The sequence below is a fragment of the Pogona vitticeps genome, chromosome 5, assembly GCF_051106095.1.
Source record: "Pogona vitticeps strain Pit_001003342236 chromosome 5, PviZW2.1, whole genome shotgun sequence".
Taxonomy (NCBI): Eukaryota; Metazoa; Chordata; class Lepidosauria; order Squamata; family Agamidae; genus Pogona; species Pogona vitticeps.
Window position 1 is genome coordinate 162,171,205 of NC_135787.1, and position 18,813 is coordinate 162,190,017.

Consider the following 18,813-nt stretch of genomic DNA (forward strand, 5'->3'; position numbering starts at 1 on the left):
GGAGAATAGCAGATGGGTCTGTGACAGGCAGGACCTGTATGGGACCTGCCAGGACCAATGCTAATTTCTGCTACACTCTTCCTTTCTTTTTTCAAAAAGCAATTTATATGTATATGCTGGCAAGGCAAGTACATCGTTCCAGATGCTCATTTTATTACTATTACTTTAGCAACATAATCCTTTAGTACCACATAATGGTCAGGAAAACATGTGCCTCGCATCAGTAGCAGACATCACTTTTCTATTCCTTTCGGCATGATGTGAATTTAAAATGCAAATCTGCACATGCTCAAATATTTCTGTTTGTTTGTTCCCACACCACCACCCCCTTCATTGTATTCAGAGAGTAGGAGCAATAAAGTAGGGAATTCTGTGGGGAGAAGAGAAATGGCAGTTGTTTACCTCACAACCCAAATAAAACAAGATGACTTCTTGTGAGACCATGAAATCCACAGTCTAAAATTACTTAGCTGCAGTGGTCCTTGGCATGCCTACGAGCCCTGTGCACATGACATTCTTGATTTGGCCCTCAGTGTGGATCCTGCACTTCCTTGCTTTATTCCCTGCTCTTTCTTCCTCAGTATCACCTGCTCAGTTGAGCTCCATAAATGTGGAACTGGAACCCGGAGCACTATTTCTGCTCTCCTGAGCTTTCAGAGTCCCATGAGTTGTGTGACCGGATAGAATATTGCTATCAGTCTTTTACATCCCAAAATAGGATGGCAGGTAAATGTTGCCATTGCAAATGGGGTGCTATTATCTCCATGGGATTTAAATTGTTCAGTAAACACCAGCTAGTAAAGCAATGGCTTGTAAGAATTTAGAATGTTACATTATTCAGTCCTCTATTCAACCACCACAAATTACAATAACTCCACAAAACCATGACAGGCACCTCAAAATTCAGTGTTGCTTTTCCAGGTCTTTTCTTGCCCGCACTCACAACCCTGGATACAACAGGCCCCGACAAGCTAACAACCCAATGCTACTGTGGAAACCTGATTTGAGGATATACTTGGCTGCAGCAGCCCCAATAGTGTCCTTCATGGTACCCTTCCTTGCTAAAAGCCCTCTGTTCATCTGGCAGTGATTCACCAGTAGTCTGTGACCAGCTTTACCTCTAAGCATGGAAGCAAAAGACACTTGCTCATGGCAATGTCATCTTCTGCTGTTGGCTATTCAGTTCACCCTTTCTTTCCCTTTGATATCTCTGATGATGCCTTTACCTAATTTCTTCTAGCCCAGTTCCTTTTATTGATGTGTCTCAGCAGCACGGACAAGGCAAAGACTGGCTGCTTGACTCTCCCTGCTCTGCAGCCTGAACAGCACTTCTCGACCAAGATATTTGGGGATTTCTGCAGTTTAAGGGACCCCGTCGCTTGTCCCAGCTTCCGCCAACCTAGCGGTTCAAAAGCATGCAAAATGCGAGTAGATAAATAGGTACCACCACGGTGGGAAGGTAACGGCGTTCCGTGTCTAGTCGCGCTGGCCACATGACCACGGAAACTGTCTTCAGACAAAACGCTGGCTCTATGGGTTGGAAACGGAGATGAGCACTGCCCCCTAGAGTCAGACACGACAGGACTAAATGTCAAGGAGAACCTTTACTTACTCACTACTAAGGGACTCACAGCATCCTTTCTCACCGCAAAATGTGCATTATATCTACATGAACAGAAATGTAGCAGTACTTTTTTATTCAGAGGTCCTTCAAAATCTGAGTCCCTAAATTGTACTTTACTCAGTTTGTGTACATCTGGCAACCAGGCTGGAATTAACTTCTGTACCTTACTTATAGGTAGCCATCACCAGGGCCTACATGAGACATTTTGCCCTTTGAGGTAGAACAGCAAATTGTGCTGACCTCCTACTGGCAAAGACAGTGTGAGAGAGAGTTGTGTTTTTTTTAACCCAGGGAGGCATCAAACAGGACTAGGCTTCAAGCCTATAGAAGGATCTTTACCTGTTGCGGCTAAGACGTTTTTGTGTGATGCAGATATCAAGGTTTGTAAAACGCCCTGAACAATATTTTGTTTTACTATAATGTTATCCACAATCCTAAACTAGGGCAGCATTATAGTGGAACAAAATATTGGAGGTTATAAGGCCTTTTGTAGGGAGATGGTTTGAAGAACTGCCCTCCTTTTAATGACGTGTAAGTGGCTACCCTACGCCCCAATGTGTTTCTCTGACTTGAGTGGGGAAAGAAGAGGTTTTGATTGGCAAATGTATCTAATCAGCACTCTCTCATATTTTTAAGAGAAATTGTTGCAGGGGGCGGTGTAATTTTGTAAGAAAAGACACAAACTACACACACTGGTGTAATTACTGATGAATGGCAGGTAAGATTGGCATGGCATGTTAATTCTGTATGAACTTAAGATATGAGGTCAGTCCCAGGAATGGACCTTCTGAAACACTGTTCAGACTCTGATTTTTGCCTGGTCCAATATGTCGATGAAATTACAGCGTCCTCTGTTTATTTTCTTGCTATATGTATTCATTTTCAGTAAGCTACAGAAAAGGCAAGACACAAGGCATTTGTAAAGCTAAAATGTTTCCTGGGAGAATACAGCATGGAAAAAGCAAGTGGTGCCACATCCCAGTGCCCATGATAGTCTTCTAAATTGCCATGTATGCCTTCTTTCCCTTTCCTCTTTCTGCACTAAAGAAACAAAAGTCCCCTCCCCTCAAGGTGGTCAGAGGAGGGAGAATCAGTGCCTTAGAAAGTTAGATGGCAGCATGAGTCATTGGCAGAAAAAGGAACAAGTAAAGCTTAATTTGGAATAGCTGACGTGTATGCTTATGTGTACATTTGAAAAATACATGCATGAATGTGTGTTCCTTCTCTCTATATCACAAGGCTGCAAGATGCTGCCCATGCCACAATTCTATCCCAGGGCCCCTGTGGGCACTGAGTTACTCATGTGCTGGCTGCTTGCTTTCACAGGCTTGCTAGCCAACAAGCCGATGCTCACAATGGTTTTGGCTAGCTAGAGGGATGTCCGGAGTTACTTGGCCCTCTGTCTGCGCTCCCTGGCTTGTTGTTTTACAGAGCTCATAACAATAGCTTAGCCTTGTCACAATAAGTTATGAGAGTCAAAGTCTTTGCCGAGACTTGAGCACCCATGTCTGTGCAGTTCCTTGTGTACAGTTCAGAAATTTAGAGGCTGATTATGCAGGTGTTTGGACTGCTGTTTGGTCCGCTGTAGGGATCAGCTGTTCACTCCAAAAAACAAATGATATATTTGCTGGAGTGAACCAGCCCACACCTTTCTGCCCCCCATCAGAGACTTCTACTCTTTTGATCCAGGTGGGATCACACTGTTTTGGTCCATTTATTTATTTTATATCCCGCCTATCTGGTCGGTTAAGATGTGTGTCATCACAGGAAATGATCCAAAGCTAGCCTTCCTCTTTTAATTTGTCAATATCATGAAGAAGAGCCACTTCATAATATTGGCACTTCCTGGGAGGGGAAGCGGAAAAAAATGTGTGTATTAGAGCAGCAAATATGTGCAGCATCACATTTGGTAGGATACAGGCAGGTAAGGTAGGTATTCTGGCGGGTGTACCTGATACACATACCTAACTCGTAATGCACATACCTAATGGTGTTCAATGGACAGTGTCATCGAAACTACCAACATGAATTTGACCAAACTCCGGGAGGCAGTGGAAGACAGGAGGGCCTGGCGTGCTCTGGTCCATGGGGTCATGAAGAGTTGGACATGACTTAACGACTAAATAACAACAAATGGTGTTTTAAAAATGGTGCAGCACATATTTACTGCTCTGATGCAAAAACATTTTTTTCACTTCCTCAGTCCCTCCATGGACCTGAGAAAGTGATTAATTTGCCATTGTGGTGAAGTGGATCTCTTCTCAAGCTAATACATAATATCAGCAAGTTGACAGTGGGCTGATGCAAACCAAGTAGAGTCACTTGAGGTCCATAAGCCACTTGGATGTGAGGATTGCACCAACTAGCACATTGGCCCTCCTAGCAATCCTATTTAGTCCATTCCAGCCCACTCCAATCACCACATGTACACAAGCCCTTAGTGTATTCACGTGCACTAAACTTTTTGAATGCTTTGATTGTACTATTTTTGTACAGGATAAATAATTATATTTAAAGCAAAGAGTCTCCTTGTTTAAAGCAGGTTTCCTCAGAAAGTTCAAGTGGTCATCTTAGGAGGAATTTAGAAGAGTTAATCATTTGGACTGCAGCTCTGAAACTTCTATAACCAGTAACTCCCAAAATCTTCCAGTTGTTGAACATACGGGCTTGGGGAATTCTAGGAGCTGCAGTCCTCAAAAGGCAACATTTCCAAGTCTGGGAAACTGCAACATTCCAAGGGAGCCCCCGCAAGCAATATACACACATCCCAGGTTGTGTTCTGTTAGAGGAAAATGTATGCATTACCTAGAGAAATGTGTGTCCCTAAATGCACAAAAGGCATGAGAAGGCAGAGGGGTGTGTGTTTATGTCTATTGGAACTCAACCTTCCCAGTGCCTAATTTTACTTTCCCAAGAAGCACACCCAGGAGAAGGGATTTTTCAGGAGAGACTTTGTGGTAAAGAGCTGTTATTTTCATCAATGCCAGCACAGGGTTGAGAACACCATTTTGTTCCCCCTCAGATACACATACCCCAATAGTGGTTAGGAATCTGGGCAGATTCTTCCTAGTGCTCACCTTCCTGTCCACGCATATATGACTGTTGCACTTAGGAGACAGCAAATGGATTTGGCATGCCAAAGCAGGGACCCATACATTCAAAGGAAAGAGGAGGAAGATTACTTTTTGCAGAATGCTTGATGCTTGTTGGGACATTCTGGGACCTGGAATCCAGAAAAAGTGACTTCCACCATATGTGATGTGCTGTGGGACATGCCCATCAACCAGCTTCCTGGAGTGTAGTAGAAAGGCTAGCCACCACCATCATTAAGGCTTGGAATGAGAATATGAGGCATCTTTGCTAACTCTGAATATTTCTTCACATTTCACAGTAAATAGCTTGCGTCGTGGGAAGAGAAACTCATGCCATTAGGTGTGTGTTTTTAAAAAGAAAACACTACTGCAATTGTCCACTTTGCTCAGGAATCACCCACCAGGAAGCTAATGCCATCTGGCTTCCTTCTGTGCTAATATGCATGAAGACAGATCGATTTGTGGTAGAACAGTTCCTATAATAGCACAATGGCAAGCATACGCACGTTGGCCAAGGTGCTCCTGGGAATCATGGAGATGATCCTAATGTTTCAAATGCAAATTTGCAACAAATTATAGACATTCCTAACATGAAGGTCATTGACATTCTATGCCGAAGATATACTGTAAAGGGAGTTGGAGGAAAAGATACAAAAATCCAGGAGAGATTGTAGTCTGCTGTCCTGGCCAGTGCAGGAGTAATTCCCTCTAGGGATTTATTTTACTCTGGTTTAAAGATTGATCCTAGAAGCTAGCATAATTTTCTTGAGAGACTATTTGACAGCTCACATTGTTTTATCATTAAGATTGGGTGCTTTGCACGTATAAGAGCCCAGAAACAGTCCTTAGCATCTCCCTTTCAGGCAGCAGATCTGGGAGTTGCTGATGGTCACAATAGACCTAGAGGGTAGGGAAGCAAAGCACAACTCTCCAAATCTTTGTTGTTGTTAAGTTGCCTCCAGTTTATATTGACCCTATGAGTGACTTCAAAAATGTTCTGTCATCAACAGCTTTGCTCAGCTCTTGCAGTCCATCTCATGCTTCATCCCCTTCTTTTTCTGCTGCCTTCAACCTTTCCTAACATTATCGTCTTTTCCAGCAAATCGTGACTTCTCATGATGTACCTGAAGTACAACAGCCTCGGTTTTGTTATTTTTGCTTCTAGACAAAGTTCAGGATTGCTTTGATTTGTTTGTTTTTCTGGCAGTCAATAATGTTCACAGAGCTCCCCTCCTCCAAAGATTACTGAACAACAACTCCCATCAATGCTGTGAGTTGCATTCTTCCATCGATATCTGAAAGACTGCATTTGCCTACCTCTGCAGTAGATAGTGTTAAATGGACCAGTTGTGAGGCTCAGTCCAGTACAACTCTCTGTTCCCTTACTTGGGTGGACACCATGAAGATATGTTTCCAAAAGGGTGGGTGGGGGCTTGTCACTAAAATCTCCGTAAGATTTTGATTCTTCCGTGCTTATAATAGTGTAAAATGAAACACAAAGATCATCTAGTCCAATAGTTTCCAGTACAAGAAACTGCTGTTATAATGTCCCTGACAGGCAGCCATCTTTTTACTTATGTATTGCTCTGTGAACTGGAAATGTCTGGAAAAACAAACACCAAACAAGAACAGTAGGCAATATCTGACCTGGAACCATATGCAGTGGTGCCTCGCAAGATGAATTCGTTCCACGAGTAGCACTATCTTCCAAAATTTCCATCTTGCGAAAAGGGGTTTCCCATAGGAATGCATTGCAATGCATTCCTATGGGAACCTCGCAAGACGAATGAATTATTTTCATGTTGCAAGGCATCAGTCTTGGGGGGGGAATTTGTCTTGTGAAGCACGGCCATAGAAGAAGCCATCTTGTGAGGCACCACAGCAATTGGAAAAACCATTCATCTTGTAGGGTTTTTTTGTCCCGCGAGGCATTCATCTTGTGAGGCACCACTGTATAAGAAAAGTGTGAAACAAGCAGCAGCAACAGCAGCTCAAGATTTTTTTTCTCCTAATGGTGTAGTTTAACATTCCCTTGTACCTTTTTCTAGAACACTCACAGATCTACTAAAGCAGCCAGCGCATGGCCCATCTGACCTCTTGCCTGATGGCCACATTGGCAGTGTGCAGGTCCAGATCAGTGGTGACAGCCTTTCTCGCGGATCACCCAGGAATGGCACCCAGCACGGTAAGACAATACCCCTAACCTTATCCCACCCTCATGCATGCTAGTGGAACTACAAGAGGCTTTGAGCCTCAGAGATGGTTCAAGCAAACAACTGAGCGGTTGAACCTCCCTAAACCACAGTATCTGGAGAGGCCAAGTAGTAAGGGATATAAATTCTTGCTTGTCTTGTGGTTGCACATGAGAAAGAAAAATAGCCAAAAAAAAAGTTTGTTTGTGAGACAGCAAGATGTTTTCTGACAGCGATCAATGAGAGTTAATGAGGGATCTTCCATTTGTAATGATGTTTTGGGGTAATTTTCACAGTTGCCCAGAATTAGATAGTTGTTGTCTTTTCCCATGAACTTAAAAATATTACAAGTATCAGTTGAGTTGTTCGCATATTTTTGATCAGCTAACCAGTCCTTCTGTGCTTGCTCTCTATGTCTGTGGTACTTCATTTCAGTAAAGAAAAAAACAAGACTAGTTTGCACGGGAGTGCATGCACACAAATTCCATATGCTTAACCCCTCCCTGTAAACAGTAAATAATAATAATAATGTGCCATCAAGTCAATTCTGACTTATGATAACCCATTCCAGAGTTTTCTAGATGCAGGATACTTGGAAGTGGCTTGTCATTCTTTTTTTCTGTGGATGCTCTGAGACTGTCCAGCTTGACCAAGGCTAGACAGACAAGCTATACTTCCTTGAAACACAGTGAGGAATTAAACTCCCAATCAAGGGCTCTGCAGATGGATACCTAAATCACTGAATTATAGTGCCATACCTTGATCTTAAGGACATAGTAGACTTAACAGCAATCATGAGGATGATGGTTGAGTGGGACAGAAGAGATAACATTTAGCTTATTAATATGTACAGTATTATAGAACTGTACCAGCCATTCTCAACTTTATTTTTATTTTTTTTGGCTGCAGCCATAAGCACAATATGAAAGAAATATAGGCCGAATCAGGATTGTAGAAGTTGCACAACGAACCTTATAAGGTGGTGTGTGAAGAATCGTTTCCAATCTGTGACCTCCTTTAAATGTGCCATAGCCCCCCCAGGTCTATACAGCACTGCGTTACGACTCCTATAATCCCCGGCCATTGTCCACACTGGCTGGGGCTCCTACGGACTGAAATCTTATAATATCCAGGAAGTAAAGTTGAGAACCACTGAATGGTCAAAAGAAGTACCGGGCAGTCCTGCAGCATGATCCCACATGGTCTATGTGGTGTGCAGCTATTTCCCTGGGACCTATATGACACTGTGTGGGTGGCAATAAAAACAAGAAAGTTACTTTGCCCTCTCCTTTCGTTTACTTTTTCTTTTCATTCCATATTCATAGCCTATCCTTTTCTTCTCTAAAAGAAGTATGAGTTAGCAGTAACACTATTGAAATAAATTGAGTGAATTTGGTTTCAAAATCATGTAGTAGTCATGTGGTTTGGGGATTGGTGTATGTATCCTCTTGGAAAAAAACTTTTTAAAAACTGTGTTGTATATCCATTGAGGAGGCTTTTGGAATCATTGCATTGGAGGATTTATCCTGCACCTGCTCGCCTTCATACTGGCTGCCTCTCACAGCTACTAGCCACTGCTGCTGTCCTGTTATTTTTAATATTTTTATTTCTTGCTAGCTGAAGTAGTGGTAGAATAGGTCAGTTAAAAAAAGATGAAACAGAGCTTTCTCTACATCCTAGCACCTATGCACATAGCCAGACAGATGTGCACAGAAGAGGTGGGGATAGAGAAGGAGACAAGATCTGGGCTGAAGCTAAAGCTGAAACTGGCTACCCTTGAAGAAGGGAAATGCCCAGCCCAGACTAAAACTGATTAGGCTTGCAAAGGAGGGCTGAAACCAAGCAGACATTTTTATAAGATATTGATATGCATTTTGACTAGATTGACACTTCCAGGCTTGTAAAGAAGGGAGACACACACATACACAGGTGAAGAACAAAAGTGAGCACAGAAGGCACACCAGTAAGTGGCAAACCCCACAGATGCAATTTACAATGACAGAGGTGTTCACACATGCTGAAATGATTCAAAATAAATCAATCTGACTGGAAGAGTAAACTTTTGTTGTCGTTTAGTCGTTAAGTCGTGTCCGACTCTTCATGACCCCATGGACCAGAGCATGCCAGGCTCTCCTGTCTTCCACTGCCTCCCGGAGTTGGGTCAAATTCATGTTGGTAAAATACCTCACTTCTAAATAGCATAATTCCCTATCAAAACAATCCTCTCTCCCTGCAGAGAGATAAAGCTCTATGGAGATGCACCTTCCCCTGTTTTTCACCATACAAAATTACTTTGGTAGTAGTGAGGGGAATGGGAAAGATTTGGTAGGCAGTGGTCCTTCTCTGCTATAACTTCAGTTGTTTTACAGGGTGGGGAAACAGGATTTGCTGCTGTTTCTCCTTTTTCCTTTGTACCGTGACTCAGTTCTGCCTTGGGCAGTTGAGAGTGTGCTGTCTCCTCCTCTCTCGTTTGCTCATGACACTTGTTCCAGTCAGTTTAAATACAGATTTCCTTTTCCCAGTCTCTCTCTCTCTCTCTCTTTCTACTTCTCTCTGCCCCTCTCTGTCACCTTTGAACATTGTTTAACTGAATAGCTGAGGAATGTTGTTCACTTGCAGACTTGGAGAAGGAGAGCTAAACTATTGAACCAGTTATGTTGCTATGAATATTATTATTTATTTTTTAGGCTGTGATGCTCCACATCCCTCATTAGGGCTTACATGTCTTCCTATGCATGCTTTGGAAATATGTGCTAAAAGTTTCATTGACAGCTGCAGAGCAGAGGAGAATAGGGCTAGAACGTGCACATAAATTAAAAGAATATAGTAACTCTCCTCTGCTGCTGCCTTGCATTTCCATGAATCTCAGAACAGCCTATGAGAGGAAACCACACAAAAACTTCAAAGAAATCACCAAGAATTATTTTGTTTCTTTAAAAATTGCTTTGGCCTGACATGTTAGCATCAAATTGGACATGATATTTGTCACATAGTTTGGGTGATTTCAGATTTTAAATAGGTAGTGCGAGGAGTCAAGTGTGAGACACATCTAGACCATAGCATAGGAGGGGGTGCCACCTCATTCCATTAAGACTCCCCACACAGACACCCTGAGAATGTCTGTTTGCAAAACGAAGAAATTTCCTTTTCTTGTCACGAACCCAATCCAATTCATTTCCCTTGCCCCAAGGTTGGATATCTTAAAAATTCAACCGCAGAAAGGTATGTGACAGATCACATGCATTCACTTGTGTCTAGTGTGACTTTTAGGGCTGAATTACAGACTAGCTGCAATGTGTAGTTTGTCTCTTGGGACCAAACTTCACATTGTAGCTAGCCTGTCTTGAGAAGAAGAAATTCTTTAAGTGTCAAGATAATCTAATCATCCCAGTAGCAGCTTTTCGCTAAGAAAATGGCATTTGGATCTTTTGGACTCCAAATCCAAGAATTCTCTGAGAATACAGAGCAATATAGAGCCTAATGGGCAGCAAAATCTCATAGGACGCCTTTGGACTCCTAGGTAGCACTGGGGCAGCTACCTTTTTTAACAGGAAACTAAAGCAGAGCTAGACCATGATGCCTTCAAGCTGGGTCCTTCTCCAAGTGAGCAGAATGTAGGAGTGTCTAAAGGTGTCTGTACATGTGGATTTGTGGACTGGAACTCCCAGAAGTCTGCCTGGGGACTTCTTAGAGAATTTTGGAAGTTGGAATCTGAAAACTCCAAATGACACTCCCTTACTTTTCACTATCTTGTAGTTTGCAAATTAACTTACTTTGTTTTGTGATTGGCCATTGAGAGAAAAGTACACTTTGTACAGAAGACCATTTCATCCAGTTTCTTCTTTGGCAAAACAAAATGACATTTTCCTTGTAATGATCAATATTGTTTTTCTGGGGATCACTAGAATTCATTTTCCCTCAAATAAAAATTTTGTACTGGAACAGATAACATTGTGTGGATTCACTTCAAACTGAAATGAGATTCTTTCTAAAATGTAAAAAATGGTCAGTGTTAGCTCAATACATTTTGCTATCTGAGGCAAAGGATGAAATGATATCCCTTCCATGTACAGAAGCTGACTGTACTGGGAATTGAAACCCACAATATGTACTGTTTTAATTTTAACTGACTCAAGTCATGTGGTATTTGAGTCATTTCCTGCATTGCTACTTAGTAACTCAAATGCTATCTTCTTCTGATTATTCACATAGGCCACATACATTTAGCTTGGATTCTTAAAATCCAAAAATGCATGGAGAGGCTCCCTTTTAAAACTGGCTCTAAGGTTCATAATTGGCTTAAATTAGTTCAGAAAACAGTGTGCTAAAAATAAACAGCCTTCTGGTGGCCATTTATTTTAACTAGTTTCTTAAGAAAATGAACCAAGTTGGAGGAAAATAAATATCCACTTTGGAATTCATTGTGTGAATGTGAAGCTCAGCATAGTTTATAACACAGGTCAAATCCCAGGTTTTTTGGCTGTGTGACCAGGCACTTCAGTAATGTGAAGGGAAATGATCATTCACCATACCTCAGAGTAACAGCCCAGTTAATGGTGTACAGGACGGGTTGTGTGACATGTACAGTGTTGTCCTCCAAGAGAGGGGAACGGCCAGGGGGCTCAGGAGAAATGGCAGAGGGACCTGAGCACCAGCATCTGCCACCTACATAGTTCCCTCACATACCTAATGGCAGGGCTCACCCTGCAAATGGTTGGAGGGGGGAGACAAACACCATGCTTGCACGTAGCATTTTGAGCTATCTTAATGGTCTTAGATTTTCTAAAATAACTCTCAGAATGGGAGCTGGTGGGGATAAGAAGGGGACATGCATTTTAAAATCAGTTTTTCAGAGGATTCATCAGGAGGGAGACTCAGGTAGGTGGGCTTGACTGCCCCATCTTCTCCTGTCAGTGCCACCTCTTTCTGCTTCCAGACAAGAACCATTTGAACAATGCTGTGATCAACTCTGCCACCATCCCACAGATTGGACTGTCGCATACACACAACAACCGGCTGCAAATCGCAAGCACCATGCCACACCAGGTGCCAGATTATACCAAGTATGCAACGCTCAAGGCTGTAGGTAGGTGCCTCCACCACCGGGCAGCATGTCCCACCAGATGTCATGAGGTCTAACGAGCTAGCACAATTCTTGTTCCTTATCTCTCTCTTCTCTCTACCCACCCACTGTTGTGTACGGGGTGACATAATTGCAACTTTGTTGATATTCTACTTTGCTGGGTAGTAACTGCTGGATTTCTCTAATGCCAGAGAAGATTAAATGAATTGAGAAGGAAAGAGAATAATAGTGATCACAGAAAAGAAAAGCACTAGCTAGTGCTAAAACGTTTGGAAATATGAAAACGACATGAATAGGGGGAGCAAACATATCATGCTTCTTAGTCCCACTGTAGTGGGGGTGTTGAATACAGAAGGGATGACTAAAGATTGCTCACAAAAATAATTGAATGTGGATTACTCGCCCTTTAATCACCCTTATTACGCACACATTAGAGTGGGTTTTAAAAGAATTAAGCCATGGGCCATTAACATGTATGCCATGAGCTGAACAAGAACCAGACACGTGTTTGTATTCCTAGACAGCTGCAGGAGATCTGCAGGCCTAAATTGATGGAATAAGAATGGAGAACACACACCACTCAAGGGCACATTTGAACCACAGAAAATCAGCTTTTAAACCAAAGGTGGTCAAGACTCCACTCTTCCATACCCATTTGTCCCAGTTTCCTGCCGCCACATCACACACACAATCGTTCTGCTGAATTTTGGTATCAGATTAGAGAAAGACCTTCCAATGTTGGAAACGTTGTTTTTGATTTTGTTTTGCAGTTTGACACTGACTTTCAGCAGCTCAGCAGCAATGGTTTGTTATGTATGCGTGTGTGTGTTTGTGGTGCCTTCTTGAGGCAACTGGCCCCCAGACCCAATCAAATTGCTCACCCTGGCTTTTAACTAAAGCTGTGTGAGAATAGCCAGTGCATGTACATATGTATGTGGACTGGAGATGAAATCTGTTTAAAGCAATGTTGGCTTTTTCTTCCAATATCATATGATTTGCATGCTTTATCTATTATCATAATTATGCATTGCACTTTGTGTAATGTGTATTTACTTTGACCCAAACTGAATTGTTAGTTCCAAGTAGAGTAGACTCAATGAATCTGTTGTCGTGGTTACATATTATTTATTTATATAAGTATATAAATATTAACATGAATCAAACAAAAAACCACACTAAAAATTGGTAACAAGACATAAGACTCCATTTAAAACCCCTCTTAGATAGTCAGTAGCTCAGGGAAAGCTTGTCTGAAGAGAAAGGTCTTTGTCTGCTTGAGGAAGGACAGCAAAGATGGAGCCTGACTGGCCTCCAGTTAAAGGGAGTCCCAGAGTCTTGAGAGCAGCGACAGAGAAGGCCCTTTCTTGTGTTCCCACCGAACGCATCTGTGAAGATGGTAAGACTGAGAGAAAGGCCTCTCCTGATGATTTTAACACCCAGGCAGGCTCATAAAGGGAGATACAGTCCTTGAATTAGCTTGGATCCAAGCTGTTTAGGATTTTGTAGTTTAAAACCCGTACTTTGAATTGTGTCCAGAAATAGATCAGCAGCCAGTGGAGCTGCTGTAACCGGGGGGGGGGGGGGAAGTTATGTCATCCCTTTGACCAGCCCCAGTTAACAACCTGGCTGCAGTGTTTCGACCTCCTAAAGTTTCTGGACACTTTCCAAAGGCAGCCTCACGTAGAACATGATACAGGATGTAAGTAAGGCAAGTATCATATTGATCCCATCACTCTTCTTTAGTTGATTCCAGCAACTGCATTTAGATCTTTGTCCAAAGGTACATATTTTTTTGGTCGTAGAATTCCATTTTTCATAGCTTCATCAGGTCATATTTCTTTTGTTTGTGGTTTATGTAGAGGTCTAGTTAGTCAATTCTTATTCTTAATCTTGTGATACAAATAGAATGTCTAAACTATAAAAGACTAGTAAAATGGAGGTTGCTGCCAGGAAAGCTGCCAAATGCTGTGTGATGACAATTTAAGAATGTTTCTTTTTCATTTTCTGCCCCGTTTCATATATTCTGCTCTAGAAACTGCTCCTGATGAATTCTACAAGAGGTTTCCTATGGTGGACATGCCACCGTCAAGCACTATCCCCTTTGCTTCCTTGACGATAAACCAGAAAGACATTCCATCTTTTCAGGATGGCTGTGCTCTGATTGGCTTGGCAACACCAGGACAGAAGGCCAAGATGATGAAAACCAATGCCCACACGCTGGCAGGCAGCCCTGCCTTCAAGGGCGGCTGGGACCACAGTCACCCTGACCTTCGACGACAGGCCTACACCACCAAGCGCCAGTTCAGTATTGAGAAGTTGCCTGAAGTCTTCAGCCAAACGCCCACCCACTATGGCCACCAACCACGGCCCTTTTCCACTAACAGCAAGACAGAAGTGACCGTCTAGCATGGCCTGCCTCACATTTCTATATTTGTCCATTACTCTAAAATCTTCAAGCAGCCTGTGAGGAGGGGAATGCAAGCTCCTCCCCTCTCTGCACTGGCACTGCCAGGTTGTTTGAAGGAACTGGGGAAAGATAAAGGAAGGATGAGTGGCCAGCAGTACAAATCAAGCCATCCAAAGCTGCTAACAGAATTTGCCCATCTAGTGTGGCCCTCTGGTGTTGGGTTGTGGGTCTTAGTTTTTCTTCCATCCTGACAGAATTTGCCCAGCATGCATGGTGAAACTGACATGCATGTTGCCCTATGATTTGGTGCACGACTGTTGTTTCTAGTTCACCACTTTATCGTATCACATTTACACCAGAATGGTCAGCATCCTGCAGGCGATGTGATGGACTGTACTACCCTTCTGCATGGAGTTTCATCAAAGCAGGGGAGCGTGTGGAGCTTCCTTTTCCCCCAACAAGGAGCGCAGAGAGACAAAAGACAAGATAAACTGTTGCAATAATTGAGTTCACCCTGTTTGAACAATATTTCCCATGTAATACAATCCTCCTCTGCCTTTCCCAGTGATGAGTGCAAAACAAACAGGCAGAGGGGAGCAAAAAGGAAAGCAGAAAGAAACTGTTCAAAAGGGAACTGACAAAGGGCTGAAAGAAATATATACAGTATATAGTTCCCTTCATTCAAAGTGTGATCCTTTTCTTGGTTTAAGGCCATTTGTTAATATTTCTTGTTGCATATAAATCTTCTGTGCTTACCAAAATGTTTTGCCTTCCACCATGCACCATGACCGTGGACCGTATATAAAACATGGGCATTGCTCAAGAGAGGATATTTTACATCGAATTGTGAAAAAAGCTAGAACAAGGCACCTGTCGTACAGATACTGAAATGCAGCCACAAATGGTGTCTGTTGGTGTGTAAGGGTGTATGTTTGTTCATTCTGTATACCTCATTAGTGACATTCTCCAGGGAGCCTTCTTTAGTCAGGGGCTGGAAAGTCTACTTTTTGCTATCAGGGGCTTGATCTGACATCAAAAGAACCAAGGTAAGAGGTGTGAGTGTTTAGATCAGAAAGCCGTTTTTATTTTACATTTAACAAGAAAAAAAGCATACTGGTTCTTGAAATATTCCATCATTCAATCTATCACAGCATCTTTTCTTGATTATGCTGGCTGGAGGACTCTGGTAATCCAAAATTACTTTTCATAGCTCTCCGTTCTTCTTAGTATATGATGTTATAAGATCTAGATGCAACATGCTTCATCCTTCGGTGTATGACTGGGATTGCAGCCATGCTTTTTACGCATCTATATCCACTGTGGAAAGAAATCTACTCTCCTTCTTTTGATCTAGCTCTAGCTATTAGCCCATACAAATATTTGTGTTTAATATATTGTAACCAGAGATTTTCCACGACAAAGGTGTCAACTGGCTGAAGCACTACCATCCCCAGTCCTCTGTTGCATCTCTATCTTAATATTCTGCTGCTCAGTCCTGAGTTTGTTATTTCCTTCTGGACAGTAAGAATATGCCATGTAATTAACGATTTCTGTTCTATTTCTAGATGAAACAATATTACAGATAAATATTGATGACACAGGAATTCACAGAGCCTGGTGCATGCAGAGAATGTGCTTTTTCTTAGATAAGGAATAGATCAGAAGCAAGTTATCTAGTTCTCTTTCTTGGTCATGTGGCAACTGATGGTCAAGGATGTTTCTGTCATGATACAACCTTTGCAAGAGATGCTAACCATTTAGCTCAGGATGATCTCTTAATCTGATGTATTATCAAGGATGCAGCAGCATCTACTGTTAGGGGGAACAAAAATGGTGCCATCATTGCAGGAAGGAAGAGCCAACTTTCTCCTTTCAGCTGGTTGTTTTAAACATGAGATAGGTATAATAACAGATAATTTCTAGCAAGAAGTCAAGAAAGATAGTGAGAATAGTATTTGGGGGAGCAACACTAAATACAGCAACATTTCAGGATCTGTTTCCAACTGAATGAAAAATAGATGGCTTTTAGGCTTTGCAGATTTCAAAATGCGTACAGAAATTTCTTTGCCTGTTGGAAAGGTGCACTTTGCAATGGTGACAAGAGGAAGGTTTCACAAACTCCATTACTGCCTACTTTGTAAAAGACAATGTTGCTTCACCATGTCTTTCTGTCACATGACTCTGCTGTGGACTTGACAGAATGGCACAAATCAGAGTAACCATATTTTAATTTTGCCTGTCATCTCACGTTGGCTTAGCCCCTGGAGAAGAGCACACATCTCACCATCACATTTAAGGAACTTCAACTGTATTTTGTCTGATTTTGCTGCATTAGATCCATAAAAATATAGCCTGAGATTTCCAGGGGGGAATGTGTCCTGGGAGACACCTCAGAGCTACAAGGGAAAAACAACTTGATAATTAATCCCAAAATGTACCACTCAGCATAATTATTAAAAAAACGCTATGTGTGTATTGAAAAAAGCCCAGAAATGTTATCATCATTTCCAAGACGTTCGACACCCTTAAACTCCAGATATTTATGCTGATTTTGACAACAAAATACTAACAGATTTACATATTGGAGCTCATGCAAGCAAATGTCATAATAAAAAAATAAACACTAAATAACTTTTTCTTGTTTCTGTCCAAAAGAGCTATTTTGGCTACCATAATTTTTCCTACCTAAAACAATTGTGTTGCAGGCAGAAAAACAACCAGAAAAGACCTGCCTCATAATGCTGTTTCAGTACAAGGGCAAATTTTACCAGTTCAGCTTCTGAATGCTCTGCGTTAAGAATGTCCACAACAGAAACTTTCATCCTCGGTTCAGTGCAGGGGCGCTTTGTGGTGCCTCATGTTTTCAGTTCTTCTTTGCTACGAAACGGGTGCCTCTTTTGACTCCTTGTGGTTTCTTTTTTTGGGGGGGAAAGGCAAGGGAAAGGATGTGCATTGCACCAGTGGTGGGAAGGGGGGGGCGGAAAGGGGCCAGCTGGACAGGGAGGTGCATAGCAGCAGTGGCCATTGGGCAATGAAAAGGCGAAAGTGAGGCAAGTGAGCTGTTGGAATGTCAGTGTGAGGTGATTTTTATACACATCAGGGGAATGGAAGCAATAAATGAGAGAAACATGAATGTTCTCTGTCCCACTCATTTGTCAAAAGGGACCACTGGTACTTCTGAGGCTCTCTTCCTGAAAGCTACAGAAGATGGCAAAAATAAATTTTAGTGCCTGTTCCATTTTCATTTATCCTAGCCTGAGAATCCTATCTCTAGTCTTGCTTCTGTTAAAAGGCACAACAGGCCTGCCTTAAATCTTCTTTGCATCTGCTGCTTCTCTTCTCTCGAATGTGGGGTAGGGGCCCTCTTGCTCTTCTCCAGCCTACAGGAGGCTTGTGGGGGGAAGTGGTTGAACTGCAGTGCTGCTGTGAAGACTCTGTTCACAACCTGATTTTGATCCTAGGCTCAGTTAGATGGCTCAAGCTTGATTCAGCTTTCCATCATTCAGAGGTTCAGTAAACTGAGTACCCAGGTCGGTGGGGTTGGGGCAATGTGTAGTCTGCATAATTATAACTCACGCAGAGTGTGCTTTAAGTAGCACACTTTCCTTTGCAAGGCTGGTAATCAGGAATGAAATGCTTCGCAGTGCAGCAAATCTAGGGGCGGGGTGGAATACGATGGAAGAGATCTCTTGCCCTTGCTCTAATCCAAGTGGTATGCTTGTTTGTGGTCTCTGTGCCTTAAAGTAAGGTGCACAGTAAGTGCTTCCATGTGTTTCTGGAATTAAGAGGCAGGTCCAGCTTAAGACGGGGCAGAAACCTGCCATCAGACAGTCTCTCTGCATCATTTGTGTCTTTCTTCCTACTGTGAGACAGCAGCAGTCAACAGTGAGAAGTCTAAGGCCAGTGAACTAGCACAATGTGGGTGGGAAGTGTGGGTAGCTACACTCGAGAGGCAGGCCTGAAGAAAATTGACCAAGGACAGCATGCACACCAAAGGAATCAGAGCATGGGGATCCTCGACAGCACATATAGGGAACCTTTTTTTAAACAGCTGGGGATCAAATTTATATGGGGGCAGGAGCTTCTTGGTCACATGCCTGCAGCAGGGTAGCCACACTCTTCCTCCCCTTCTATCCAGTGGTCTGTCAGACAGGAAACCCCCCCCCCTTGGTAGAAGTCTGAAGAGATTGCTTACAGAAGGATGCATGATGCAGACTGGGAGATTGCATGTATCCATTTCAATTTGGACATTTCTGCACTTGTTTGCTTACTTAAGATTTTTACCTCATCTTTCTTCTAAAAAGGACCCAAGGCTGCTTACATCATTAAACGGAAACAACCTTAAACAACAGAAACAATAGAAGATTCAAAATTTTTAAAGCAATTAAACAAATACTGTATAAAAATAGTAGATA

At 42.4% G+C, this 18,813-nt stretch overlaps 1 protein-coding gene across 1 annotated transcript in view; it reads left to right on the top strand.

Moving 5' to 3' along the window:
• SHISA8 (shisa family member 8) overlaps nt 1–17,029 on the top strand; it is a 43,188-nt gene extending 26,159 nt beyond the window's left edge. The window contains exons 2-4 of the mRNA XM_020787954.3: nt 6,765–6,901; nt 11,845–11,994; nt 14,024–17,029. Coding sequence (XP_020643613.1) covers nt 6,765–6,901; nt 11,845–11,994; nt 14,024–14,397 — 661 coding nt within the window. The 3' untranslated portion in view covers nt 14,398–17,029. The remainder of the gene's footprint in view (nt 1–6,764; nt 6,902–11,844; nt 11,995–14,023) is intronic.
• The last annotated feature ends 1,784 nt before the right edge of the window (nt 17,030–18,813 follow it).